The 18424-nt window shown below is 38.9% G+C and overlaps 1 protein-coding gene across 3 annotated transcripts in view; it reads left to right on the forward strand.

The window, feature by feature from the left end:
- Positions 1 to 18424, forward strand: part of LOC134540451 (mucosa-associated lymphoid tissue lymphoma translocation protein 1 homolog) — a 64457-nt gene that overhangs the window by 44174 nt on the left and 1859 nt on the right. For all 3 annotated transcript variants that reach the window (XM_063383211.1, XM_063383212.1, XM_063383213.1), the window contains 4 exons: positions 2948 to 3144; positions 6999 to 7073; positions 10480 to 10679; positions 11736 to 11825. In XM_063383211.1, the coding sequence (XP_063239281.1) occupies positions 2948 to 3144; positions 6999 to 7073; positions 10480 to 10679; positions 11736 to 11825 (562 nt within the window). The remainder of the gene's footprint in view (positions 1 to 2947; positions 3145 to 6998; positions 7074 to 10479; positions 10680 to 11735; positions 11826 to 18424) is intronic.

Consider the following 18424-nt stretch of genomic DNA (forward strand, 5'->3'; position numbering starts at 1 on the left):
ATATTATTATAACAACCACATACTCAACTCTAACAACAAACAATTACATAAACAAAATTTATAAGTATCACACCAAAATTTGATTCGTCCAATGATTACATCGATAATTAGTTTTATTCATTCTACATGTTCTTGAGGAAAGCACTGTTCGCTGGTAGGCTATTCATTCGATTAATGTAGTTAGTTCGTAGCTAGAAAGGGGGGGGGGGGAGTGTTGATTTTACATTACCACCCCGGTCTTCAAAAGATAACGTCGGGTCGCGGAAACATCTCTTCTAACGTGACCCGCAGTGGAGGTGCAGGACCACGAGCTGGGAGCAATTTGTCTCTCCAGCACTTCGACCCTGTCTGAAACCCAAGTCAAATTCAAAACGAATTAGACCTGCTTCCAGACAGTCATACACCGTCGGCGCAAAAGGCCAACTAACGGGAATGTGGGGGAAAAGGCCGGATTACTCACCAAACAGGGTGTGAGTTCGGAGCTCACTAGGTGTCTTGCGCCGACAACAGGATGCCGCGGACCGAGAAGTCGCGGATGCGCGAACGAAACCAAAAATTTAGAAAAAAAATAAAAAATACTAAAACTTTAAAATTGGAGACATGACTTAAACTAATTACTACTACTGACCGACTACTGAACAAATGGGATCACATCCCTTAGAGCAACTGACTACATCTCTTCTGCACACGAATTCGCAATTCCCGCGAAAAGCCTCCTAGCGCAGAGGACGTCGAGAAGACGTGGTCAGTAGCCGAGGTCAGAGGACTGAGTGCCGCAATGGCGGACAAAGCTCCTAATTAAATCGGGCGGTGAGGCCCTAGGTCAAAGGAGGGGGAAGGTTCGGCTCTAGGCCGAAAATTTCCGAAGGTGCCCGAGTGGTTGTACGCACGACTTCAGTAGTTCGCGCCAAAGAGCGACTGCTGCGGTCTCTACCGGCAGGTACAGGAAGCAACAAACAATTGACTTCTACAGGTCGCGAGGAAGAAGCATAGGGCCATAAGGCGTAGCGGCGCTGCACTCTGGTGTCGTAAAGGGGAACTAACGGAGGCGGTGAACTGACTCGCCGCCAGGTGTCACGAGCGTAGTCTCAGCTCGCTGGCCACCATGGGTGAAGTTGCTTTTTTCTGCCGCTAGGTGTCGCGGAGGTCTCTTTAGGACCAGGGAGAAGGTCCTTGAAATAGGCCATCGTCTTGGCTAAGTTCATGTCAGGTCACTGCTCCTGGATTTCTCAGAACTAAGGGGGAAGAGTGGGGGAAACAAAAGGCGCAACGAAGCTGGGAACAACCGTCCATGGGATACCCGTTCGTGACAAGACTTACTACTCTCAGCAGGTCTCTGAGAAGTAGCAGCTTGGAGCCCAGAAGCTGCTCTATGCAGTTTTGGTCATGAAGAGAAATAATATTACAAACTCGGGACGTGACTGCAGGCGAGAGAAATTTTAAGCTGGTTGCCGGCCAAGTATTAGATCTGCAAAATATCAGATACGTCTCTGGGAAAGGTGCTTCAGACTACTGGCACAAAGTTTAAACACGAGGCGTACACCGGCCTAACAAAAGTAAATCGCCCCCTTGTAACCAAATAAAATTAGAAAAATAAAATTTCCAAAATTAATTTAAAATTATAGTAAAAATTTAAAAGGGTGTCGAAATTCCCAATTTCCGGCACAAAACTTATTCGTGCAAAACAGTACGACACTAAAAAAAATCTAAATATTTTCATGAGAGAATCTTAGGCTTTTATTTTTTAAAACTTTGCAACAAACACCTAGCTTCACATTAGACGCGAAGCTTTGCATCATAACCATAGCTTCATATAAAATGAATAGCAAATTTCCTGGCAAAGTCAAATTGATTATTAAAAAAGCATTGATTTATTGGCTTAGTCGAAGCTTCGCATAGGCCTTCAAAGTGTCCACTTTTTATGGTGAGATTTTATTACACAATTCTTTTTAGATTTTACATATAATCACATGTTTACACTTAATTAATTTCAGAATTTTATCTGAAACAATCCTATTAAACAATCACAACTACTTTCAATACAATCGTTTACGCTTAGGATAGCAAAAGTTACGAACGTTTCCGTTGCAATGTTTAGAAATTCAGTGCTGCCAACTGCCTTCCCACAATATTTATAATGTGGTAAATATTGACTCAGTAACGCACAGTTTATTTTTGTAAAAACCACATTTACAACTTATCTCATGCATAATACACTCAGTTTAAAGGGTAGACGTATAAAAATGAACTTAATTTTTGTGTTTACGTCGCCAAAGTTTTGGTTCATGGTCGTATGGATTACTGTGACATGTGGCACAAAAAAATGTATGTTGTTTACAATAGAATAGCAAAAAAAGCTGCAGTGACCACAGGCAGCAACATATAATAAACTTCACACTATTCACTTTCAACCTTTATTGTCTCGTCTAAACTTTTCGGATGGTTTGCTATTAAGTGCAGTGCTGTTGCAACATCAGTTCTGGGAAATGCTCTAGCATAAAGTGGTAAAGAAATGCATTAATAATACTATGGGGAAAGTGATGGTGCAAGTAAAAAAAAAAGTTAATCACGGGAATTCTTGAATCCTTGGTATATAAAAATGAGTTTCTACGGCACATACATTCATTCATAGAGTAGCAATGAAAATTAATCGCTGATTTAACGTGTTATTTTGATTATTTTTGTAGGTATAGACGTTGGTTTTGTATTACTTTGTATTTCCATCTTATTATCACGATAGTCAACATGTCATATCGAAGGCCTGGTTTTTTTTAATGTATTTTCTTGAGGTATCTCTGTACGCCTTCATCGTGATTCATTTTCCAGCCAACGTCCAGGCACGTAACCACGTGATGTGAAATCCCATCGACGGGCAAGTATTGCCTGTGGTGTGTCGGCCGGAGGAAGCACCGATGGCTGGTGAAGTGTGCGAGTGCCGTGTGCGCAGGGTGAAGCTGACGGACCGGCACGCCGAGCCGGAGGACTTTGAGTTCTCGGGGGACAAGAACCTGCTGATAGCGTGCGCCACCACCAGCGGCCACAAGGCGTTCGACGGCGAAGCCAACGGGGAGTACGTGACGTACCTTAAGCAGTGTCTGCCGTGGGACATGCCCATCCACGACGTGCTGCGCTACGTGTGCAGCGGTGAGTTACGCCCTCCGCTCGCTGCTGCTTCTCCGTGGCAATGGGAACTAGTAAACTTCACAGCTTAACAGTATTGATCTTTATGATATTTCTCTTCCAATCTTTTTCCTCTAATAATGAATCCTTCGAATACTGAGGAGTTGATGGTATTTGAGGATTTCATTGATCCCATCCCTAATAAAATAATGTTAAAAATAATAAAAGTTGAAAAATATTAGTAGGTGGTAAATTAATCATAGTTGCAATAAAATCAAAGTGAAAAATTTCCTGGCTTAAAAGGCCACTCCAGTGTTTCAGGGGCACTACGCAACCCGCGTTAACCTCATAAGATTCAATGCTATTTTCATTTTGCTTATAACTAAGTAACTAATATAGATTTCGAAATGATGCTTGCTTGATATGTAAGACAACGATGCTCTTATCAAAGCCCCTTTCTTCAAAAACGTGCATAAATTATGGTTCAAACCTACCAGGATCGAACCTAGGTCCTCTCTAATGTAGGCTGAACATTTAACCACCGCCTTAGTCGCTAACAGCTAGTAGAAGCGGGACTTCTGCTCCAATTTTACTTTCTAGACTTTGCACTTTAGTTCAGATGTATAAAAAACACATTTTGCTGCTAATTTCCTCTGTAATCTGAAATACGTTTGTTCATTTTGTTTTTGAATCTTTTGTCATGGATATGTACTGCAAGTAAGCTGATACTGTGTCGCACGGTGATAGATTGATTCCGTCCATATGCAGTTGCAACTATCATGTTCACTTCTTTTAATAGTTTTAATGGTTATTGCAAAAGACTTTTTTTTTGTATTCTATGCTTCTCGATCTTTATTTTTATTTTCCCTCTATTGGTATGTGTGATGAAATATATGAAAGTAATATTTTGTTTTTAAATTGGAAATGTCACATATACATTAAACTCTCAATTATCGGGGTCCAGATAATCCGATTTTTGGGTTTGGGTGCTTTTAATAATAACTCTCTGAAGCTGTAAAAAAAATATGGCATCGCTCTGGTGCACTTATTTGCTTGGCCGTTCAGTATTTTTAACCACCCTGTTTCCGTCTGTCACATCGCCCGCCCCCTCGGCTGTCACACGTCACACGTCACCCCGAGCGGGAGGCCTGGACTGCTGCTTCACTCTCCAGGCTCCGTCTTGTCACGCTGTCAGCCCGGCAGCTCCGTGTGTGCACGGATTGCACCATGTTATCCCGAGCAGTGTTGGCTTAACTTTCCCTCTTCAGTCTTTTTAAATAACCTGTAAACCAGCAACGTATGTGAAGGCAATTTTCACATGTCTAAAACGACGGGTCATCTCTAACGCCAAAAATATAGTTTCCTTAGGCTGTTTATTTACCACGCTTGTAACCGAAACATTTCTTGACGAACACTGCAGACAAGGCTCCAGAAGGTGCATTGATCTCTGATTTATGGAAACTTTCCTGTCTTAGGTCTGTGTGATGCACGCCTTGAAGAATTGGTGCATATTCCTTCTATTTCTCCAGCCTGGCATAAGTTTCTCTGCGTGCTAGTTTTATGAAAGAACAAGGGGTTGAGAAGAAAGAATAACTTGCCGCCGAGGGGTAGAAAAATTAAAGGAACTGTGGAGGGGGTAACTGCCGCCTCTCCAGCAGATGGAGAAAGACCGCATGGCAACACAGTGCCATATTGTGTATGTCACAATGAGCTGAGAGATATTACACAAAGATTTCACTTGTACTTGTGCTCAGAATTCTACTGAAGACAAATATGGTGCAACCCAAATATGAGGGCGGCCGTTACTGTAAAACAGTTTTTTTTTTCCCCCAACAGGATTTCAATTGTCCAGGCATCCATAGGCACAGATAATTGGGAATTTACTGTAGTCCTTGTTTCAAATCATCCACACAATTTTTTTTCTGCTACTCTTTTATGAGAGACAGTAGACTTGAGATACTTGTTGTGTGTTTAAAATACTGATTATTGTTGATTTATTTGATTAAATCTATAAATCTTCTAAACTGGATATTTAATTTGCATAAATGACTTAATTGTAAATGTTGGTATATGACAAACTCACAAGGTATGCTATGTATAATATTCATAAAGAACTGAATTTTCTTTATTTCGGAGTGTCATTCAAAATTTAATTGAATGTGAATAATGAACTATTATGTATTACTTGAAAATTCAAATACCGTATTTACCCATGTACCACCCGCACATTTTTTCTGAAAAACAACATTCAAAAGTCGGGGTGCGGGTCATACACGAAATTTGAGGTTTTGGACAACAATGAAGACTGAAAAAATTGGATTTATAGTACATTACTGAATGCTGGACGCATTTATTACAATGAAAATACAGCGAAACCCCTTATTTACGTTACCGTTATTTACTTTTTCCCGATATTTGCACCATTTTATTTCGGTCCCGTTTTAACCTCATATGATGCAATGCAATAAATTGCCGTTGTTTACAACGCGCGTATAAACTGCTTCCCGCAATTTACGCGGTTTATTCTGAGATTAACGCTTTCTAATTTAAATAATCGTAATACGACGTATTCTGATGTATTTTCAAGACGTTTTTAAAAGTATTAAACTTTATCCGTAACGTGTCGGGAGTCGCTGTAATCCACCTATAAAACGTAAACAGCGCCAGTTGGCATCATTCGGTATAGAGCGTGCGCACGTAGTCGAAGATCGATAGCGATAGCTCGCAAACTTCTTGCTACGCGCGCGCTCTGTTTACAACCGAGTTAACTATAACTGGCAACCCGCGCCATTTTATGCGTATCAATACAACTCACGTTTTTGCTACGGGTTTTTTTACGTTGAATAAAATGGTTTTATGGCATCACTCATTATTTTTAATTATTTGGCACTACGAGCTTTATTTTTATTTGCAGGATGTTGCAACGGACTGAACAGTTAACGATTGTGGTTATTGCATACAAACATTTTAAAATTTATTTCACCAAATTTACGTCTGTTGTTTAGCAAAATTGATCTACTATTTTGACAATGAATATTACTGGTTTTTTTTTTCTTAATATTTCATGCATTTGTGTTAGTAAAATTCTGTGCTGCAGTTATAAAGAGTTTTCTTTGTTGTTACAATGACAGACTCTTTTTCCCTATTTATGCAGGCACATGTAAATAGACATTACAGTGAAAAAAATTTTTTTCCAGAGAGTATGTTGAAAATTTGGGGTGCGGGTCATACATGGGGGCGGGTGGTACATGGGTAAATACGGTATGTATACACATAGGTCTTGTGCTTTCCCACCACAACAGAGTAGTGGTGTTTCGAGCGTCACTGCTTGTGCTCATGCACGGATGTGACAGGCACAGACAGATTGCTTATACGTGCACAGTTGTCAACACTGGCCAGTGTCAGTCCTCCCAACTCCCTCGTCCCAGTCTTGCAGGGGAAGCCTTCTTTTCACAGACGAGAGAGCCAAACGCCCGATTGTGCATCTTCGGTTTTTTTTTGTTCATTGTAAATGTGTTGATAAAAGGATACTAATGGTCAATTAGGTTTAAGTTAGCTACGTTATAAATACTTTAAAACATTGTGGACGGTTGATTTGGTTAGGATAGCTACATTAAAGGTACGGGGGAAAAAAAAGCGAGCATGAACTTCTGGGAACTTCGGGTTTTGGCTCTCTCGTCTGTGGGAAAAAAGGCTTCCCGCTTTGCAGCTTGACAGTTGCACCTCTGGCGAGGTGTTTGACTGACTCCACATCTTGAAGTGTGCCCACAGCGGCCCACTGCTTGTGATGTGTGTTAGCCTGTGACCGCTACTGCAGTGCTCTGTCAGTGTTCAGGGGACCTTGCGAAGGGAAACAGTTTCTGCATCTGTTCCGCCAGTGATGCCGGGGAAGCAGTCGCCGCTGAACATCTCCAACTTGGCGGGCAGCCACGTGCTGAGCGTGCCTGCCGAAGGTGAGCCAGCACGGCGACCGCACGGTGTCTGGCACGTTCCAGACCGTGACCCTGCCAATTAGCGATTGTGCTTGATTATCCAACGTCAAAAAAATATTTTTTTTTTTAAAGGAATACCAAATGTGAAATTTAAAATGTAACCCAGTAGGAAACAGGAAAATCTGTACTGAAATAAAAACTGACACTGTCGGTAACAGTGAACCCGAGTCAACTAAAAATGGCAAGAGCACAGTAACGCCTAGCGGCTGAGGTTAGCGCCTGGAACCCACCTGAACGAATCTGAACACAAGTGGTTCGAGTGCCGGAAGACTTCCACTGTACTGATTGTTAACGGCGGTGTTCGTAGTTTGCACGTGGAAATACGCTTCATTTAGGTTCATTTGAAGGTGGTGTCCAACAGTTGACGGAAAGCAAATGTTTATGTAGGATTTTGCTGTAGCTAATCCTTAATCCAAAAAAAAAAATTAATTGGGCATTTTCTTAAGCTACCAATGAAAGCAAGCTCAGAATAGTTACAGAGGAGATGTTGGAAAATATTTTTCTTCATCCTGTTAAGTACGTTTAGCAACAAGTAATGAAAAGTAATCTTTCAACAATATTTCAAATAAGTTTTTTAAAAGCTTAGCTTTTAAATTCCTTCTTTTTTGCTTTTTAGGTAGATTTGTTGCGTGGTCCATTAGACTCCTAAACATTGACAAGACAAAAAGTTTATTTATCTATCACATATTTATGGACATAACAGCCGTAAATTTGCACAAATCACTTCCAAACTGATGCATAAAATCTAGTAATGGAAAACATCAGTCAAGTTTGGTAATGAGCAAAATCTTAACAAAGGGGTAAAAGTGGGGAAGTTTTTTTGGTAAACAGAAAAATCAGTATAACTCCCATAAAATGACGAATATCACTTCCGTATTATAGCTCGTAGGAATAATACCAAAAACTTTTATCTAAATATATTTTTGATACAACAAACTATAACTGCAAGGGGTGAGAAAACCTGGAGAACAAAAAAAATTCACAACTTCCTTATTAGGGACACAATAAAAACCGTTCAAATTGTTTGTAAATCTTATAATTTTTATCTAATACTTATTTGAAACAATTTTTAATAAAACGAACCATTTCTGCAAAGGGATTAAAATGGGTAGAAAAAAAAAACCTTTATTTCTGTACCATGTATGCCATTAAATAGGTACATTCTTCTTTATTATGAAAACTTAAATTATTATTTACAACTCTTGTAAAAAAATAACTGTTTATACCACTAATTATTACTGCAAGGGGTAGAAATAAAATGGGTTGAAAAACAAATTTAAGAATTTTCTAATTTTGAATTTTTTGTGCATGATATCTTTAATTAATTTTGCACTTGACCTATAAACATAATTTAAAGAAGTTTTCCGGTTTGATAAGTAATTTTTTTATTATTATTTTGAAAAAATCCTGAAGAGTAATACTAATATTGTTCTTATATTCACAGTACCTACATATATCATTGTAAACATTAAACATAGTTCCGTGCAATAAACGCTCATGGGGCAAGTGTATATTTATGTGCCTTCTTTTCCTTTTGACACTAGATTTTTGAAATACAGTGGAGGCCTGCTAATCCGGACTGGATGAGACCGGATCCTACCCGGATCACAGAAAGTCCAGATATTAAATGTGATTAGCCTTAAAAATGCACAGAATACAAGTTTTAATGGGCAAAATTACTAAAAATATATATTTTTTTTTCCTCTCTTTGTAAATTAAATATACAGCAAAACCCCTTATTTGCACTTTTCATGGGGACAAAGTAAAAAAGTGTAAAAAGCGGGAAAGTGTAAATAAAGGGAAAAGTATAAAAAGGAGTACAGTTTACCTTATTTAGAATTTTTTTCCTTTTGTTTAATAGCACATACTACAATGCAGGTACAAACACACTAACAACAAATTTTACTTTAGTATTTAATCCATTATTAATTTACCACATTTGACAAAAATAAAAAAAAGAATGAAAGCCAAAATGTTTTTCTGATTACTTCCTAAAAATAAATTTGAAATTTTCTTCTGCTTGCTTTTTTGGCTGTTCAAGATTATTTGCCTCTCCAAATTATAAATACAGTTGCAACCGGCAGGGTTTATAACAAATACGGGCTACATACACATTGCTCACAGTAAAAAATTTTTTAAGAAAAGGCCACAAATTGTTGAATATTTACCGTCAATAGCGCGCCAAACGCGGAGAAAGGTCATTGTACTCGGTCAGCTGCTGTAACGACGCGGCGGCGCATGCGCACTCTATGCTCCGCCCAGGCTCATGACGCCATCAGCCGCCAACCAATAGATGCGAGCTTAGCGGAAAAAAATATAAGCTCCACCTCCCGTGTACCAATTTTATCCAGTTCTAATACCAGTTTATTGGTATACGCACCAGTTTTCTCGCTGCCGTGACATGTTCAAGTTTACGTTTATCATGATGTCTTGATACCAATAATTAATTATTTACGATCCCCAGAAATAAATGGTTAGTTTAAAAAATATGGCGTCAACTGTACAACACTTCCCAAATTATAAAAGACGTATAAAACAGTTACCAAGACACCGCTCATTTTATCTTGTGAAGTTTATGTCTCGTACCAGTATTTCGGCTAAGTTGTGACATAAATACAGTATCAGAACTTACAAGCAGCCATGTTTGTACATTCATGAGTTTACGTTTTTCCCTCGTGCATTTTAGATTGTCTCCTGCTATAATTACTCGTACTTTTACACGCCTAGGCTTAAATTATTACATGTTTAGAAATAAAAGCAACATTTCATGTTATAAAATATGTATATTTTGCTATTTAAAATGTTCATTGCCTACTAGCTCCACGGTATTTTCTGGTTGTTTATGGTTGTTACGTGACGTAAATAGCGGGATTGATTCGATTTTTGAGACGTAATTCGCGGGAAAGTATTGTATTGGACTATATGGGAACCAAACGGGACCTGAAGAATATAGTGCAAATAACGGGAAAACGTAAATAACGGTAACGTAAATAAGGGGTTTCGCTGTATATTTTTCCTACTGTTAATTTTAGTTTTAGTACTACTGTACGTGTGGACCTAAGTGTTCAACGTAGGAACGTCACGGATATGTCGTGCTCTGAGCACGCAGACAGGTTGTCTACCGTCCAGTCGGTGTCGCCGGTATCCATGCACTCGTCGCTGCCCCAGCACACCCGAGCACTGTTCCACATAGGCCGTGTTCTCTGGCGGCGAGGTCCAGTTCACGAGCGGTCACTTGCAGGTCCGCGACACTGCCCTGAACCGAGACAAGAGGTTGTCGCCAAACAGACACAGCAGTCACACCTTGAATTACGCCTGCGAGGGTCGTGGTAAACATGGTCGGTGTGCTGTGCTGTGGGACGCGCAGGGGACCCCGAGGTGGAGGCGGAGTACCGCAGGGTGACGGGCGCCGGGACGCCCCTCTGCGTGCACTTCCCCGCGGCGGCGGTGCGCAGCGCGGTCACCTGCCACCCGCTGGACGAGTGCTTCCACAACGCCCTCGAGCTGGTCTTCCACGACGTGGACGTGGCCCGCTGGGACGTGCGCTGCGAGCTGCTGTCCTTCAAGGTGCGTCTCCGCTGCCCTGACAGCCGTCGGTAGGAACATTTCGTAAACAACAATTATTTTCCATTTACAAAACTCTCTATGTCAGCTGAATGTAGAAACAATTTAAGATAAAATGACGTTGGCACATGTCATTCTAGCATATATTTTTTTTTTTACTTTGGGAGACTAATGACTAAAACAAAACTTTCTTTTGTGTAATGTATTGAATGATATACTGTTATTCAGGAGTTCAATTGAAAAGTACATAATTAAACTATGATTTAACTATAAGTGAATCAATAATAGGTAACTATTGACCTAAGTAGAGGTTGTAGCAACAGTAAAAAATGTTAGTTATCACTGCACTAACAGTACAGCGCTCGCCAAGAAAAACGTGACGCGCAGCGCCGTACATGGTGTGTAGCGCACTTGTTTTTCATCCGATTTTACTCATTTTTTTTTCAAATTTTTTCACGGTTCCTCGAAAACTGGTCGTTCTTACGGAATGGTCGTTCCAGAGGGCGGTCGTTCGGGAGGGATTCTACTGTAATTGTTATTTTTTGGAATGACTTTATGATATTAAAAATAGTTTTCTATCTCTTGATAGTGGTGAAAGTGATTTAAAAACTACTTAATTGTTGATTACACAAGAGGGTACAATCCATGTTTATTTGATAGCTCGCAAACTTTTGTGGTCATAGTGTACTATGACTGTGATAGTTATCGGTATGGTTAGTTCCGTCTTGTGTTCAGGTCCTGGTTTTAGTTGTCAGTTTGTTCAAAGTTGATACAAAATATAAGTTTCATAATGTTGATTTACATTTAAAAACAAGGCCAATTTGGAATGACATGCTGTACATCATAGATTTGTAACACAGCAAACAAACTTCGAAGAGAATATATGTAAATGACTGGAATGTATGTTTTTTTTATATAACATCAGCAATCAATATTATAATTATTCAGCACAAACATAAAAGTGATAAAACATGTATCTTCATTACTTAGATTATATACAAGTTTATAAATTGGTTTTGAATATCAATCAGTCCAAATTATTGGTGTTTTCTATTTCAGGAATTGGACATAGAGCATGTAGAGGGGGCCCCATTTCACATCACTGTAATCCACAACTTGCAGAAGGCAAAACTGTACAGTAAATCAGAGGTGAGTTTCCTTTATTCACCTTTCTTTGTTTAATATACCGTATATACTCGTGTATAGCGCGCCCTTTTTTCCCCTCAAGTAAAGGAAAAAAATAAGGAAAAAAAATTTTTGGGGGGGGGGGGGGGGGTGGCGGGGAGGAGGAGTGGAAGTCGTTAACTGCCGGGTGACGGGTGACGTTTCTGGCCAGCCCCCACACATACGCACAAGCAACAAGGCCTCTGTTTCACACACACACACACACACACACACACACACACACGCGCGCAAGCTCGCACATCATGGTCTCTTGTTTATTTTTAGACCTCCCCCCTTTACAGAAAGTCAGCTCAGAAGCTAGTAAAAAGAGAGAGAGAGAAAGAGAGAATGTTGTCACCAGTTCCCCCCCCCCCCCCCCCGGCAACTTCTTCGCTTCCTCCATTCCTCACCGGTGAGTCATCAAGTTCTCCGCGCCAGCTTAGCAACGTAGCGCGGCACGCCTCCCTCCCTTCCTTCCTTCCACGTACCAGTTGTGACGATATAGCGCTTCATTATCTTCCGTTTAGACAGCAGAGTTTATGTATTTTCCTGACGCATCACCACACATCAATTTAAATAATCAGGTACCACAAAATGTTAGTAAAATTTATTTTGGGGGAAAAAAAAATTTCAATTTTTTTTTCTTTGGAATTAGTTGCAAAAATCGTGGTGCGCGCTATACACGAGGGCGCGCTATACACGAGTAAATACGGTAATTCCTAATCTACTGCGCGGTCATTTAGGTGTATGTTATTTTGTTGTCCCTTCACCTATAAAATATACATATTTTTTTTCTCTTCCACATCAGAATGACTTTCACTTCAAATTTTTCTACATTCTTCACCGCTGCACATTATTCTCATATACCCTCTTTTATCGCATAGTTGTCGCACCTATATTTTAGGCTGTCAAAATTGGTATAAAAAAACTTCTCGTGTAAACTCGCATCATGTTTTTGATCCCGCTAGTAGATGCAAAGCGCTTTGTGTAGGTATCTTTTCCGTATAAAACGTATTTTAAAGTAGAGATCTAATATTTATTCGGACATTACCACTTACTTATATAATTAACGGAAATACAAAGTTGTCTGACGTGTAAATGTTCTTTTAAAGACGTTTTTAAACGTTATTTTCTTTATCTGATCATCTGCGTCACTGCGGTGTACCGCTTGTAAACATATAGCCAGGGCCAGTTGGCATCATTCATGTTTGGTTATGTTGCTTCCCGTATGTTGCGCACGTAGTCGAATATTGATATCTAGCCAATTGCATGCAATGCCCGTTCTCTGACGAGTGCCGAGTTAACTACATTTGATAGCCCGCATTCTTTCGCGGTAGTTATGCATTAGTTCACGTCACAGATTCAAGTCGCTTGCGTTCGTGTCAAATATTTTGTTTTTCTATTTAAAGTTGAAGAAAGGTTTTTGTTAAATGAATTATTAATATAAATTGTTTGGTGTGCTCTTGTATACTCCACTTTTTTTTTTTTTTTTTTTTTTTTTTTTAAATAAACGTACTTTCCATGAACGGGTTTTGTTTTTATGAATAACTTAACTACCGTATTTACTCGCATATAGGTCGCCATCGCATATAGGTCGCACCCATAATTTGAGGTCTTGAATTTGGTATTTAAGATTCCCCCCATATAGGTCACACCAGTAATTTAATGACGCGAACGGCCGGCGCGCCGTGTACGAAAGAGTTAACGGGTACTGTAAAACTCCGCTACGAGAGCTGATAATGGCGTGATAAATTGTTGTAACAACAAGTAGTCGTAATAACCGAATATAGAAAATTGAAGTCAAGTTAGTTTTTGGAGTAGATAATCACAGCGACAGATCGACAGGATGCGCTCCCGCCCTTGCCGTCAGCGATGTTTATTTTGACAGCTCAAGCAATTATCTTTTCCACGACCCTTCACAGCGTAAAAAAAAAGGAAAAAAAAAAAACACTTATTAACGGCGAAGGACAGTCGTATAAGCCCACAAAAATATTTATTTTACCGAGAATGGACTATACCTATACAACCTGGCTTTTGCCGCACGCGGTGTGGGAGGGGAGGAGGATGCTGACAGTTTCTCATGCAGAAGGTTGAAATAAGGGAGGGAATGTGTTGAAATATTAGTTGGAAAAAGGGGGGGGGGGGGGGGGGGTTTAAATGGCTTGTGGCTCTTGAAGAATTAGCAGGGGATGGGAGAGGTAAGCGTCACGTCACGTATGACGCCTGGCCGGACGAGTTTCTTATGCTCTCGCAGAAGCTACCACAGGGGCTTTTCTTGCGGGGGGGGGGGGGGGGTAAGATAACATGACAGCTGAGACGGCTTTTCGTGCGATAGTGGACGCGCCGAGCTCGGCTAGACACTGCCGCGTGGACAGTCTAGAGGGGTGGTATCTATTTTTAGCCGTCTTTTGTATGCCTGCCTGCTTACATTACAGCTCTCGCCAAGATAAACCCAAGATAAACGTGAACACATAGCGCCCAACAAAGTGTAACAGACTTGTTTTTCAGCCGATTTTACTCAAATTTTCGACTTTCTCTGCTCAAATTTTTCACGGTTTCTCAAAAAAAACGGTCGTATAAACGGAATGGAAGCATCAGAGAGGGGTCGCATCGGCGGGATTCTACTGTATTGCAAAAAAAAAATTCCTCAAAAATTTTAAAAAAATTTTCTTCACATATAGGTCGCACTTCATTTTTTCCCCATCAAATCTGGTAAAATTGCCGCAACCTATATGCGAGTAAATACGGTAACAAAATTTTTTTTTTCCTCATAATCGTCGCACCCCTACTTTTCAAACTTGATTTTAGAATAAAATGTGTGACGATTATGTGAGAAAACATGGTAGTTCAAGATATCTTCGTGCCTATAGCGCTAGTGAAAAGGTGCCATTTTGTGTGGAATGTAATGTATCACAGTTACCACACGGTTCACTTTATGTATGGCTTAAGATGTTTTGTAAACATTGAACTTCAGCTAAAAGTGTTGATTTATCGTAGTTTTATAAATAATGATAGTGCAATTTCAAACATTTAACGTAGAAAATGTTATCGCATTGTAAATGTGTAATGCCTATAAGCATAAGGGCGAGGTGGGAGGCCATAGCATGGCAAGGATTGAGGATAGGTATTTGTTACACAGCAACAGTATTCAACATTAATAAATTTTTAATTAGGCCAAAAAAAATTGATTACTTAATTAACAACAACCAATATGGTCCACAAAATCTATTAAAGTGCTTAACACACAGAAAACATTTTAAGTGAAGGAGCCATAATCAAGGCCACAAAAAGGTAAAGAACAGATTTCCATTTACGTTTTAAGTTTAACTAGTTACGCCGGGAAACATTGCGTGAAACATTGCGTTACAGACATAAGTTACATTTTGAAACAAATTAATCAAGTTACGTTTTATGTACGTCTACGTCTCAGGGGAGAACAGTTACCAACAAAGTGAAGTTAAATTAAGTTAAGTTAAATTAAATTAAATCCAAACGTAATTTTTCTAGGTGGCGATCGAAAGGGAATTTAACCAAAATAGACAAAAATTTACAAACGCTTACATTATGGCAAGGGCCACCGCCTCACTCCAACTTACATTTTCTTTCCCCCGAGGTTGCGCATGTCGTACAATTTTAATCATAACTGACTGACTACATGCTGGATTACAAAACTACTCGAGCTCTCGAAAGAGATTAAGACGAGACCAGACAAGCTAGACGAGACAAGACAAACAAGACCAAATAAAGACTTTACAGCGGTATATAAGGCATAGGTTCGGTGCAGCGCGCATGCGCCGACCGGAGGAGGGGAGGCGAGGAGCAAGCAAGCACACACCAAGAGGGGGACGGAGGGAGGGGACGACGTGCCTACGCCCGCGCAGACGCGCGGTTTTCAAATGAAGCGGCGATCCTGACGCTTCAAATGTTACGACCAAAATGAATATACACATGGTAATATGGTGAAATTCAAGGGAGTGGCTAATGTTAATTATTATTATTATGTGGGAAAATTTATAATGCGGGATTATCTTGGATGGGATTTACTGTAGTATGTATATATTTCTTATTATGTTTATTTTAATCATGGACCAAAAATAATCATGTATAATCATCAAGTAATAAGAAAATTATATGACAATGTCCTTTAAAAGTCTTGAAATTGATTCACCAGGTATTTGTAGTTTTTAACCTTTTAATGTCTGTTCTATCGCACTTCCTATGTCTTCCTTCCGCTCTGGTAGTTGAACTGCCGCCCCCCCCCCCCCCCCCCCCCAACCCAACCCAACCCAACCCAACCCAACCCAACCCCCCTGAATTATCACTCCCTTTAGCCCTTTTACTAGAGGTACTCGAATTTCGTTAATAACGAAATCACGAAATTTTATGAACTACTTTGGAACTACATTCTAAGCACTTACAAATGTGTTTCCAAACTCCTATTTTGATTTTACAGCATTTCGTTTTCACGAAATAACTGGCGATGCCGCGAAATTCATTACTATTCGCGATATTCTTGTTGTTTAACTAAATATTCGTGAAATGTCAGAATCTTAACGCGATATGAATATTAAGTTTCACAATAATACTTTTGCCGTAAAACGTATTCGTTTAGTAAACCAAAACATCGTAAGCCATCTTTATTATGAGATGCACCATAGATACGTTGAAACAAAATAAATACCAAACACTCGGCCTGAAAGCGGCAACCATTTATCAGCGTTCCTAGCGGGATGTGGATGAAGTTAGCCGTTTGGCCATATTCGTTTCCATTGCAAAGATACTTATCTCTGGTCCGTTGTTTTATTGCTTGTAAATAATAACAGAGAGGTTATGGGATTTTAACGTCGTAATACGCCGGTCATGTGAAATGACCAAATGAGGTTTGAAAAGATACTACGTTCCATGTAAATAGTTAAATGTGAACGAAAATAGGTAGTTGCGGTTTGTTTTGTTTGAAGTTTACTTGATACTTCACAATGCCTAAGGTCGTACCAGTGTTGGAACGAGCTAAAGAATACGAGTATGAAGGGTTCATTGTTTTTAATAAAGAAAAGTTGATAATAATGTGTAAATTTTGCAATACGTTAGTAGATTGGAGAAGGAAAGATACTTGTGAAATCACTGCAAACAGCGAGCATCTCATTTAGAGAAGAAAAAAAGTCAAACATTACCATCAGGTTTTGGAGTCAAAAGGCAAGTGACACTCGAGGATAATATTGTTCTCCATAAACAAGCAAAGGAAATTAAGGTCAAATTTGCAAGCAATACAGTGCGTGCATTTGTTTCTGCAAATATTTCCCTAGAGAAGCTAGATCACCCAGCTATGAGGGAATGGTTAAATGAATACATGAAAGGTAAGTCAAGGAATTGTGTTACGGTTCTAACGTCCTAATAAACACAATTTGATGGGATAGAGGCCGGAAAATGTGTAGTAAAACAAAATTATAGTAAATTAAAAAAAAAATACTTTTGAGCCTGAAATTTTACATGTACTATAATCATAGTAATTAACTTATTTTTTAGGGAACCCTTTCTTACATGTTTACCAAACTATTTGGCCAAAGTGGACAGTTCTCCTGACAGGAAAAAATTAATTCTATAAAGTTTTGTGCAGGAACATAGCATAGGCCTATTTAATACTCAAAATGTTAAATACAGAAAAACAGACTGTAAAATTCTAGACACTATTTGTGATGTAAAATTTAAGTAATGTGTATATTATCTACTAGATAACATTTCCACTTCTCTAAGGCTTACGCAGGAATCTAGTGATTGCTGTATCAAATATCATGTACAGCTTTGTGTGTGTATCATGAAATTAAATAATTAGTAGAACAAATGCACTCATTGAACAAAAAAAAATTTTTTTTACTGAAATATACCACCGAAATATAGCACCGAAATCAGGCAGTTTTATTTACCATTTTCCATGGGCTCTACCTTTTACATATAGGTTTTGAAGTTATACTTCTTTTGGCGCATTATTACGATGCGTGCGCACCATGCAACAAAATTTTCACAGGAGGAAAAAAAAAATGCTACATTCCGAAAAAAAAAGCTACAAACAAATTACAAATTATGTATGTGCTTTACTGATTGATATTGGATACTGGTCCATATCATTATAAAAATTTGTTTATTGTGTATATTAGTAGGCCTGTGCGAATATCAGTTTTTTAAGTTTCAATGCAATACAAATTTCAAATTCAAATATTAAGAATGATAGAATCCCACAAAATTTTTTATTTCACATCAAGTAACAACTTCTAGGAAGTAGGACAAATAATATAAAGTAAAAGGTTGGTTAGGTTAAATCAGCTACAATAATTATATGGAAAAAGTTTGTTAAAATATTTAAATTATGAAATAAAACAATGTGTTTTTATTTAGGCAGCTTGTTAACTTATCTTACCTAATCCAACCAAACCAACAAACTTTTCATTTCAGTTATTTTTCGCAGTATTTTCCAGAACCAGTTACTTTACATGTTGATGCAGAAAATTTTCGCAAACTACAAAATACAGTGAAATCCAATACAATATCTTTCACAAGAAAGTGAATTTTTTTTGTAATGTTGTATGCCC

The sequence above is a fragment of the Bacillus rossius genome, chromosome 16 (genome assembly GCF_032445375.1).
Source record: "Bacillus rossius redtenbacheri isolate Brsri chromosome 16, Brsri_v3, whole genome shotgun sequence".
Taxonomy (NCBI): domain Eukaryota; kingdom Metazoa; phylum Arthropoda; class Insecta; order Phasmatodea; family Bacillidae; genus Bacillus; species Bacillus rossius.